Genomic DNA, 12,292 nt, shown 5'->3' on the forward strand with positions numbered 1-12,292 from the left:
ATCTAAAAATAAATAAAGAGTTGGCTCTTTAATAATAATCCATACCCATTGATTACTTAAATCTCTTAGCAAAGAACTTGATCAAGGTTACTCTGTAATAAGTCATCATGTGGTAGTAGTAAATTTTCTCATGAGGCTCCCTTTTTCTTCATGACCAGGCAGTAAGGTGTGTGGACCTGGGAGACCTACAGGTGTTGTTCAGTTTTACTGCTTTCATATCGTGTGACCTAGACAAACGATAGGCCAGCTTTTCTCCATTACTACAATGACAGCAGTTTTAGCCTTCTCAACTGTCATGGCAGTTGACTGCCAAGTTCAGCTGCTAGATCTTCAGTCCGATGTGGATCTCATTGAGCTGCTATAGAGCTACTATAGAACTGTGTGTCAAATACTGCTAGTCACCCACCCAACATTCGTTTCCCCTTCTATAGTATAAATCTAGTATATCCCTGATCTTCTACACGCTGATTAATAGCCCAGTTATTAGTCTAACTCCTTTGCAGCTAGACAGCTCCATGTGACCAAGTTGTGACCAATGAAATGTAAGAGAAGTTTTGACAGCATGTCCTTTCCTAAATGAAAAGGCCAAGCCTAGCAAGGAGGCCTTCTGTCTTTCACTCTTCATTTTTTCCCTTCTTCCTGACTGGAGCACAGATGTGATGTCTGAAAGAGGTAAGCATTTTGTGGCTATGAGAATAAAAGTCATACATTAAGGAAGATAGATAAAGGATTTGGGTTCCTTGATGGCATTGTGGAGCTCCTCTGCAAACCGTGGACAGTCTGCTTTCAGACTTCTTTTTATTTATTTATTTATTTATTTTACAGCCTTTTTTCTTTATTTTGAAATGTGCTTGACAAAAGTTTGAAACAGCAAACTTAGAATAACAAGTCATTAAGTTTTAAAATCCTGATAATCATTGCCTAAGTGACAATGTAATCCCAACAATAAAGTTGAATTAGTTCATTATTGAAGAGCCACGGAAAAATACTAATTTGATTACTTACATTAAAATGTTTTTTGACAGTATATTAGAAATCAAGATTTAAATCAGACTTGTTTTTACACGCAAAAATTAAACTCTTATTTGGTTAAATCACTAAGGATGAGTTTCTGTTATACGCAGCCAAGTACAAACCCCAGCCAATACAACCTGCATCCGGGCCTCATTCCCCTTCCCACCAAGTGGAGATTCAGGGTCATCTGTGGGCTCTGGGGGGAGTCAGCTGGATAACATTTGTAAAGATCCTAGTAGGAAGGGTGTGATTTTTAAAAATATATATAATTGTTTTCTTTTAAGCAGAACTTTGTATACAAGATCTTCTTAGCCAGATGCATCACTGTGTCAGGGAAGATTAGGGTTATTAGACTAGGAAAGCAAAGACAAGGGCAGGGCAGAAGTAAAGGCTAATTGGTTACCCTGAAGTCCAGTTTGTATGGAAAAGGCAGATTAAATGCATGATTGTTTTCTTTTTTCTAAAACAATTTCAAAATAATGAGTTCATTCCTTCTTACCCATCAACAGCGACCAGTCGAGTTACTTTAGTATCATTATGAACTTATAGATATAATCATATTTGATACGTTTGAAATAATTGCAATTGTTATCAATTTTTGGTGCTCAGATTGGTCTATCCTTGTCTAGTGGGAGCCTATTTGAATTGATTCCTTAGTCTTCCTGACACAAGAAGTGGTTGATAGCTTCCTTTATTTCTGTAAATATTTATAAATAAAATGATACAATGTCTGGGATTTGCTTTAAAATGATGGCACGGGGAAAGGGGATTTGGATGAAATATGATTGACCGTGAGTTGATAGTTGTTCAAGCTGGGTGATGGCCCTATTGGAGGTTTATTATACTATTCTCTTATATTTGTAAACATCTGGAATCTTCCAAAATAAAAAATATTTTTAAAGTTCACACTATGACTTCCAGAATAGGACCTTAAATCCTTAGCAAGACAATAGTATTAAATGCCTGGCTTTGGTGGGAGAAAAAGAGATTTCTAATTTCTCCAGGCTGCTCTTGACTTATCAAGAGGAAATGTAGAGGTCTGAGTATAGAGTTTTACCCAAAGTCAAAGGTAGTGAGTTTTCCAGATATGACCAACATTCCTCCTAGACCCAGGAAAGCATGAAGAAACCCTCTCTAAGTGGAAAACAAGAGGAGAGTGGAGGGTAAAGAGAGCAGAAAACGTTTGATGAAAGGTTTCTCCTGGTGGGTCCCTCTTGGCAGTTTTGGTGGTGATCGCAGGGCCGGGTAAAAGTGGCTTCCCGCAGTAACCCGTCTGTCTTACCTTCGCCCACTCTTTGGCCCAGATTCTTGCCTCCAGTCCCCAACAAGCCTGACTCAACTTATTGTGGTGGGGGGATCTTGCTTTCACTGGGCTTGGAGTCCAGAGGCCAGCATATGAACGCTGTCTCTGACTCAAAATGACAATGTCTTGGGTCTCAGTTTCATCACCCACGAAATTAAAGGTCCGACTGCAAGACTGAAGATCCTTCAGTGTCCCAGCCAGCCAAACCAGAGACCTCAGAAACCCTGGGCCTGAACATACAACCCTGCAGGCCTTCTTGCCTTTTCACTGATCGTCTTTGTTGCCATTACACATTACATGGCCTCCTAAATGTGTGACTGCTGTCACTTTTTGCAGATAATTGGAGAGGAGGGGCCCAGCAGAGATGACCCTAAAGTTGGCAACACTTTCAGGCTTTGGTAATCAGGCGCGTCACCGTCCTGTACGATTTCTCCTCTCCGTCCTTGCTCGTCTGCAAATCCTGACCCCCGTCCTCACTGCAGAGAAATCTGCGAAGGGACGGCTGCCGGCGTCGCCTCTGCGCCCAGGAGGCGTGGAGCAGAGAGCGCGGGAGCAGAGCGCCCTGCGGCCACGCTCCCCGCGCGGAGGCGAGAGGGAGGGGCCGGAGGGGGCCCGGCAGCACCAGAGGCGGCGCGCGGGGCTCGCGGCGGCTCAGTCTCCTCCCCAGCCCAGTCCCGGACGGCGAGAGCGGCGGCGAGTGCGAGCCGCACGCAGCCTGGGCCTCGGAGCGAGGAGGCGGAGGGCCGGAGAAAGCGGAGGACCGGAGCGGCGGGCCGCGCTCGGGCCCCCGCCGTGTGCGCGTTCTCCTGGCGGATCCCGGTAAGTGCGGGCGGTCGAGCCCCGGCCAGCCGCCAGGCTTGGTGGCCGCAGTAGTCGTTGTCCCCGTATCCCGGTTGCGCGCATCCCGCTGCAGGCTCACAGGTAGCTCCGCGGTGGACGTGGTGCCCCAGGCCCCGAAAGGAGTTAGCCAACTCTCTCCGCTCCCGGGCGGGGTTTCCGAGCCCCGACTTCTCCCACCCCAACCGCCCCTGCTTCCGGCTCGGGGTAGGGGGCGCTGGGCAGGGCCTGCAGTCGGGGAAGGCGCAAAGAGGGGCGCTCCTCTTCCCCACCTACTCACCAACGATTCGGGAAGATGCCGGCCAAGCCCCTCCTCAAACTGCATCCCAGCCTCTGGCTCGCTAGTGGGGCGTCTGTCCTTCAGTTTTATTTTCCTATGAACCCACCAGGGAAAGTTTGGGACCACACACGGCAAAGTTGGGGCGCGGCTGGGGGTGCACTTCGCCGGCGGAGCGGTGGGTTTTGCAGGTCGAGCCCGGCTCAGGCTGGAGCCGATAGCGCACCCTGGGAGTTGAGTCTGTCCCTGACGTTTGCCCCGGCCGAGCTTTGTGACAATCTCCTGAGCGCAGTGAGTCGCTTAATCGTTCACGCTAAGCATAGACATCTGTCAGGCCAGCCGGGAATCTCTGTGCTGGGTTAGGTTTATCTCAGGAGTAACAGCATCTCAGCCTGGTTTGATTTGGGCTCCCTCTGCAAACCTGAGTTCCAGCTAATCTCAGTGTGTCACTGGCGTGTGTTTAATTAGCTTATTTTACACCTGAGATGATCTCAGCGAATGCCTCTAAAATGAAATCGTTGATACAAGAAAAAACCAAAACCCCAAAACAAAACTGTTTTTTAAAGAAAATTAAAAAGGGGAACCTTCGGAATATCAGCTGTCATGTGTGGGTATTTTACCCTTCTCTGTGGAGACAGAGAATGAAAACTGCTTGGGTATCTAACCTACTAGAGAGTCGTGTCAGGGCTATTTTTGGCAAATTTTGTGGACAGAGGTATCACTGCAACTTGCATATTGTTTATGAAATACACATTGGATGTCTTGAAGTAGCCTACTTGTTAGAAGTTGTTTGCTTTACTAAGTTGTCTATTTTAAATACGACTAAAGGTTGTTTTTTAAAATAAGCTTTAGCTGAATACAGTGTCTAGATATTTAGGGAAGACAGTTTGTTCGTGTCATCAGAACATTCTTTTGTAAACTTAAATTTTTAAAGGGCTACTTTTCTGCATTTGCTATAGGAGGGGCTTTCCATGAAAAATAGGATCCTGAGATCTTTATGTGTGCAGGAAAAGAGTGCTGTCTCCTCCAACACTCAGCCCTTGCCAAGTGATAGATTAATCAGAAAAGTGTGCCTGCAACTGGAATTATATAATTGGACCAAAAGAAAAGACAGTGGTTTTTGGTTGTCAAATACGTAGATAATTCTAAAGGAAGTGATGCCTTTTTTAGCCCTGGGAGGTTATTTGTTACATGAGTTAAGGTGGGATAAACATAGATTTCCATCTACATCTATAAAATTTTTGTATTTAACAGACACAAATATATAGTCTATGTCTAACATTGGATTTACCAAAATGTTTGCCTTTGTACATATACTATCATAAGTGCCTAGTATGTGTCACGTCCTACTCTTAATGCTTCATGTATTTTAACTCATCCTCAAAGCAGCACTTGGTGGTAGGTGCTGTAATTGTCCTAATTTTTGAAATGGGGAAACTGAGACACAGAAAAATTAAGGAACTTAACCCAAGGTCACATGGCTACAGGATAGGATTTTTTCATATCTGCCAAGTTGTTTTGTAAAAAAGACATGATTTTACGATTCACATATCCTTGTTTTTATTTTTATTTAAGCATAAATGTTGAAAATATTTCATGTGAAGCCTAAGAATCTCTGATTGTGGAAGCACCCCAGAAGCACTGTTAACTGTAAAGTGAGGAAAAGTATGAAAGAACCATCTGGTTGAGTGTACAATTCGAAGACCACCACATCCACCAGAAGACCCAGGATGGAGCTGCACCAAAGCACCACCACCATATCTTTCCTTGAGAAATGGTGTTCAGATAAGTCACCGTCTGGCTGCAGGAGACATTATAATGTCAGAAAAAAACTGAAGTTGATTCGAATCTTAGGCCTTTTCATGGGCCTGGTAGCCATTAGCACTGTTCCGTTTTCAATCAATGCCTTTTCTGAGACAGAGACACCGAGCACAGGAGAGGCCAGTGGTGCAAGTGGCCCCAGGGTAGCACACGATTACCGTCAAAGAACTCTCTTAGATTTAAATGACAAGATTCGAGATTATACTCCACAGCCACCTGTTTCTCAGGAAGGCAAATCTGAGAATAGTACAGTTCATGCCCAAGGAGACTACCCAAGAGACATCTTTTCCCTCGAGCAGCGAAGAAAAGGTGCCATCATTCTCCATGTCATTGGAATGATCTACATGTTCATAGCCTTAGCCATTGTCTGCGATGAGTTCTTTGTTCCCTCTTTGACTGTCATCACTGAAAAACTGGGCATCTCTGATGACGTGGCTGGAGCCACCTTTATGGCTGCCGGGGGCTCAGCCCCAGAACTTTTCACATCTCTCATAGGGGTATTTATCGCTCACAGCAATGTTGGCATTGGCACAATCGTGGGCTCAGCGGTGTTCAACATCCTCTTTGTCATTGGCATGTGTGCTCTGTTTTCCAGAGAAATCTTAAACCTGACATGGTGGCCACTCTTTCGGGATGTGTCCTTCTACATCATTGACTTGATCATGCTGATCATATTTTTCCTGGATAACTTTATCATGTGGTGGGAAAGCTTGCTTCTCTTAACAGCTTACTTTGGCTATGTGGTTTTCATGAAATTCAACGTCCAAGTAGAAAGATGGGTGAAGCAAATGATAAACCGCAACAAAGTCGTCAAGGTGACAGCACCAGAGGCCCAAGCAAAGGTTGGTGGTGATGGTTGTTTATTTAATGTCTTCTTGACGGTAGTTCGGAACTCTTATGTTTTTTAGATCTGCCACTTTTTAAATGGGATGGTGTTTGGGGCTGTAATGAATAGCAGGGTGCTTTATGCATTTCTTTGACAGCCAGACCAACATGACAGTGGAAAAAATAATTTGGGGGGTATTCTGGGGAATGTCTACTAAGTTCTCAAGCTACTTGCCTCAGAGTAAAACATTTATAAATATAGGTTACATAATCTTCTCAGAGCAGGCTCAGCAGTTATTTGTCGCTTATTTTCTTATTTTTGTGAGCCGTTTTATTTTCATGGGAAAGTGTGTGTGTGTGCCTTGCAAGTTGCAGGGCTTTTTCGATTTAAATGAACATGTGACAGTTATCAAGAACCATCTCTTTAAAGGTGCTTAGCGAAGAAAGTTTGTTTGTGTCAGCAGAGCTGGATCTTTAAGTCAGCAGCCTAGGGCCTAGCAGGACTGGTTGTTAGAATGGGTCATGGCCATTCTTCTTGATGCACACAATAGTGCTTCAGACCACTCGACCAGGCACCGATCGGGATATGTGAAAGAGTCAGTGGCAAGCCATGCTGCCTGCCTCTGTAGCTCGAGGGCCCATTTTGCACGCCATGATAAACATGACCCAAAATATTTTTTATGGTAGGATTTGAGGGAGTTTTAATGACATTTTAATGGCCATCCTACCACTTAGGTAGCAAGCAAGTTGGTAAAGAGCTTAGAAGAAATTGATCTGCAAAAATATAGATTAATTATTAAAAATAATCCATGGGCCACATCAATAAAATTTTCTGTTAAGTAGAGTAATGCCATTCTGATCTATATCCTAACATTGGAATGTCGTCTCGGAATGTGACTTTAAACAGTAAAACAAAATACATATGCAGACTTTTCATACTTGCATCTGGGGAAATTCTCATGTATGCAAAAAACGGATGTTGAGTGGAGGGTGAGCTGTTTTGTCCAGAATGAAGAAAAAAATGATATTAATTTAGCATAATTCCTTTATGTTCAAGTTTGATGACCATCCATCATTTTTGTAGCAGCCGTGAAACAGAAGCAAAGCACAGACAAAAAAACCACTAGTAATATTTCTATTTATTCCATGCAAAAAAGAAATGTTCTATACTGTATTTTTTCTAACGTATCACTCAGTGTACGGTTGGTTGTTAGAAACTGTAGTAAAAAAAAAAAAAATCGTGGCAAATAAGCATTCAGATGTGATACTGAGTCTGTATCCTTGAGGGCGTAAGACAGGGTCATCACTGGAGCCCAGTCCCTGATCTAATTTTGTAGCCCAAAGGATGATCCCTCAAGCCATCTCCTCAAGACTGGCTACAAGTTTCAGTGGTTTGCATTAGTCGTCTATGTGTATATTCCAATTAGAATGCTAAACAGTTGCCAAGGGAAAGGCCTGTTTTTTAGAGGCAAGGGAATGATTGGGTGTCTCATAAATATCCTGGGCCCATCAAAGATAAAATGTCTTTTTGAGAACTCAGTACTTTTTCGTTTTGGTGTGCCGCAGTGGAACTTTATTAACTTAGGCACAGACTCGGCTAAAGGTTATGTTGGCAACGTGTATGAAAAAGGAATTTGCAGAGCAGTCCAATGGTGTATTGAAGACTGCAGGGGGATTTTGTCTTCTAATAGGGAGGAAGGAGGTGGTTTTGTGCATTTAGTAATAACCTTTTAAATACGGTTTACAGAAGGTTTTTAATAAATTATAAGTCACTCATTAAATCAGCTCTTGCAGGATTTTTACCTACTATATTAGGTGACTGTCATGTCATTTTAATGGTAATTTAAAAGTCAATAACTTAGGCTGGCATTCCTTAAAGTTGTTACTCATATCCATAATTTTTGCTATGCTTAATATTGTGCATTTTAAAAATTTTGGAATTCTGGATTTACCTAATTAAAAAAGAAACCAAATTATATTCATGACTATATCTCCTGTTTCTGATTTACCTCCAAAATATGTTCATTTTATTATTTTCCTTTGAGCACCAAATAGCTTTAGTTTATTCCACTTAATCATTATTATTTATTTTGTCATTCAGTAACTAGATTGAACTATAAATTATCATGGGACCAGAATTTTTTAACATAGCTAAGTTTTGTTCGGTGTGCTGGAACGCAGATATTTTTAGGTGGAACAGTACATAAGGATGTGTGATTTCCTTTAGGAAATTTTACCTTGCCAATTTCACTTTTGAATAATTGTTGGAAAAAAATTTTTTCAGCAGTTGGTCTTTATCAGATGTCTGACTTCAGAATCTTATGGAGATTTTGCTCTCTAAGCACTGAACATAAGGTGTCTCAAGGAGGGATGAGTCTTTGAGCTTGGCTGTCTTGTTCTCTGATCTGCAAAGTCGATTTCTGGCTGTATACTCCACCTTTCCTACCTAAGTCAGTGCTTCTAACATCATTAGAACACTCAGAAAAAGACCTTAAGCCAAAGACAGCCCTCAATGGAGTCTTCACAGAGAGGAATGTGCTGTACAAGAGTTTAGGAAGCAAAATACTAAGCATATTTTTAGGCAAAGCTACCTCATTGTCTTAATTGCACAATTATGGAAGAGGGGAGTATGGGAAAGTGGAGGAAACATATTTTAGATATTTTTATACAAGTCATCAATGGTTCTTACTAAAAACTCATCAATTCTGCTGGGCTGTAGACAGTGAAATATCTTTGAAACTGCTTGTTTCATGGACCAGTTGAAAATCTTAATTTGGTTTCATTATTGATGATGGGGCAACTGTGGAGCATGAAAAAATAGAAAATACAAACATTTTTCTCATATTTAAAGTAATAGTTTCCCATTTTATTTAACTGTTCCACCTGGTGTTTGGTTTTTTAATTTGATATTTTTATTGCATCTTTTAGTGATAATATTATTGTTTAAAAAAATGTCGTGTAGTGTCATGACATGGTAAGGAGATCCTGGGCTTTGATTCAGGGAAAAAAGGTGTTAGCCCAGGCGTATAATAAGACTTGTGACCTCAGAGAAGTCCCATAAACTCATGAGCCTCATTTCCCTAATTAGGAAAATGAAAATAATAATACCTACTTCATAAAGTTGGGAAAATTACTAAATGAAGAAATGAATGTTAAGCAGCTAACATAGTCCTTGTGGGCTGTTCACTAAGTGTTAGTTCCTTTCCTTTCATCTTTTGTTCTTAAATGAAAAGTGAATCAGGATAAATTATTTCCAATTTGAGAATTTCAAAATATTCCTTGAAGATTGTAGTTCATGCCAGTGAATCACTGAGTTTAAGCAGGCTGTTGTCTCCCTTAGGGGCATGTGATATTTGTCATATTATAATATTTTTAAGCCTAATTTCATATACAGTGAACATATGCAGGGAAGACATTATTATAAACTCCAAGGAAACCTTCAAATGCCTTTGTTGTCCTGAAAGTTTATTTTGTAGACTGTGGTTTAGAAATATCTATGCTAAGCAGAGGTTTTTGTTTTAAGGGTATTTTTATTTATAAATGATTGGGACTATCTTCCAAAAACCTCTCCAGAGCTGGTTAGGAATTAATTTGAATCCTGCAGGATGTGAAGCAATGGAGTTTCAGGGCATCTGGCATGTTTTGCAGTGTGCCTGGCCTGCCTGCTGCGGTCCCCTGATCTGCTATGGTGCTAGGCTGTCATTGGCCTAGAAAGCAGCTGTCCATGGTATTTAACTTCTTCTTAGACTTGGCACTGTAATCTGACAGCATGTCAGCCCAGTTCAAATGAAGGGAATGGTCTAAATAAAGATGCTTAAAGCTGGATAGTTGAAGGCAGGCTACTTAGTAATTTAGGTGTGCCTTGCTTTATTCATTTTGTGTGTTCCTGAAAAGTTGCTTGCCAGCAGAGTGTTTGCAATGCAAATTGTTATTAATGATCATGGGAAAATCGAAATTGAAACAATATTATAAAATATTCTTCATAAAGTGAAGTATTTCTGGTAAGATGCTAAACCATAAACAATTATATAAATACAAATGTATAGTCCCAAGCCTTCTTAATGCAAAGAATATGTTATAAATTCAACCTTTGTTTCCCCTCCATACCTAGTATGTAAATTAGTAAAATTAATGTACAGATTTCAGTGAGATCGTCCTTATAGTGAGTATTACTTGATAGACTTGGAAACTCTCTGTCCTCAAAAGAAAGAAAATATAGGCACTAAAATTCTTAACTGACTAGATGCCTGTGATTGTAGCATTCTTTTGAGTTCCTGGACCCAATTCAAACGTGTAGGGGGTCAGGTAGCGGGTGCTTCCCTCCCAACACCAAGAAATTTTCAGACACCAGCAGGGTGTCCAAGAATTTAACTCAATTCTGACACTGTCCACCCAGAGAGAACATCAGTTTTCCACAAGTTAAGGGTTCAGTCCTACAAGACTGCCCCCACTCCCCATGCAGGTCACAAGTCCAGGTTGTTACCGTTAATTCTGACCTACTGGCTGTAAGTCAGAGGTTCCAGTGACCCCTCCTCGGGTTCAATGAATTTGCCAGAGGATCTCTCAAAACTAAGAGAAACATTTCACACACTAGATCGCTGGTTTCTTATAAAAGGATGTAACTCAGGAGCAGCTGGCTGGAAGAGATGCCTAGGGTGAGGCACGGGGAAAGGCATGGAGCTTCCGTGCCCTCTCCAGGCACCACTCTCCCAGCACCTCCAGGTGTTCACCAACTCTGAACTCTGCCATTTTGGGGGTTTTTATGGAGGCTTCATTACGTGGGTATGGTTGATTAAATCATTGGCCACTGGCGATTGATTTGACCTCCAGCCCCTCTCTCCTCAGTCCCACCCTTTAATCACACAGTTGGCTCCATTGGCAACCAGCCCCCATCCTTAGGTGCTTTCCTAAAGTTGCCTCATTAACATAACAAACGACACCTTTATCACTGTCCACACTTAGGAAATTCCAGGGGTTTTGAGAGCCAGGAGCCCGGAACTGTGAACCAAGACCAAATATATATGAGAAATATATTTTGGTCATCTGAATGACCAAATATATATATTTCTTATAAATCACAGTATCACAAGTCTGTTTGTTGATCTAGGGATACAGCATGGTGCTATTTTCCTTGTTTTGTTTCCCTCTACTTATGTTAAAAGCAAACCCTTCAGTTACTGCATATGATTCAAAGAGTGAAGGAGGCCCTTTGAGAGACTCAGAAAGCCCAGTGGATTTTAATACACAGAGGGCAGATTGCCCATGGCTGTTCCCCTTAGCTACTCTGGTTCCTCCAGCAAGAGATGACCTAAACTTTGTGAATCCTGGCAATGTTGAGAGTGAGGACTTATCACCACTTCCCTTCCTGTCTCCTTTCTTCCTCTCTCCTTTTTGCCTCCCTTCTCCCCCTTTTTTTTCCTAGAACCAGATAATTTGTATTTTAACTTTAACAAGGAATGAGATTGTTAAGTTGCTCAAAGATGAGTCAAGAACATCTGTGTGGATTTGACTGGTTTAGTTTCTTCATTCTTCTATTTTCAACCTCCTTTTGTTTTAGGTAAGTCTCTAGTAAACAGAATATAGCAGCATTTTGTTTAATTCAGTTTGACAACCATTATCTTTTAGCTGGAAAGTTTAGTTTATTTACATTGATTGTGATTACTATTATATTTGGATTCTTTTCTATCATGCTATTTTAAACTTTCTATTTTTTATAACTTTTTTTTGCTTTTGTTTCGGATTGATTTTTTTCTAAATCTGCTTTTCCCATTAGTAGTTTGGAATTTATACATCTTATTTCTAGTCTTTCACTGTTTACCCTAAAAATTTTAATGTGTATATTTAACTCAACAGAGTGTAAAGCTAATATCTTTACACTCATGCTAAACATCTTAAGGGCCTTAGAGCATTTTAACTCAGTCTCCTGTCCCCCAATGTAAATGATTTGAAGTCTACAATTTAAGTTCTACCTTGATGTTTTATAACAGCTTTATTGAGGTATAATCTTCACTTTTTAAATCCTACAAATTAGACATTATGCCATCAATGTTTTTAGAAGTATCCACATTTTTACCAGTTTTTCTCCTCATTTCTTTTCTCATATCAGACCTTTTCTCTATGACTTTTTCTTGTACTGACTAACATTCTTTATAAGTTCCTTTAGCAAGAATCTGTTAATAGTATCTGCTCCTGATTTTTATTTGCTTACAGATCTA

The 12,292-nt window shown here is 41.0% G+C and overlaps 1 protein-coding gene across 4 annotated transcripts in view; it reads left to right on the forward strand.

Moving 5' to 3' along the window:
- Positions 1–4,978: 4,978 nt before the first annotated feature.
- Positions 4,979–12,292, forward strand: part of SLC24A2 (solute carrier family 24 member 2) — a 240,965-nt gene continuing 233,651 nt past the window's right edge. For all 4 annotated transcript variants that reach the window (XM_022573801.2, XM_089913181.1, XM_089913182.1 and 1 more), the window contains exon 1: positions 4,979–6,094. In XM_022573801.2, coding sequence (XP_022429509.1) covers positions 5,162–6,094 — 933 coding nt within the window. In that variant the 5' untranslated portion in view covers positions 4,979–5,161. The remainder of the gene's footprint in view (positions 6,095–12,292) is intronic.

This window comes from Delphinapterus leucas, chromosome 6 (assembly GCF_059928025.1).
Source record: "Delphinapterus leucas isolate spDelLeu-1000000601 "Yukka" chromosome 6, BTC_Dleu_Yukka2, whole genome shotgun sequence".
In the NCBI taxonomy this organism is placed as follows: Eukaryota; Metazoa; Chordata; class Mammalia; order Artiodactyla; family Monodontidae; genus Delphinapterus; species Delphinapterus leucas.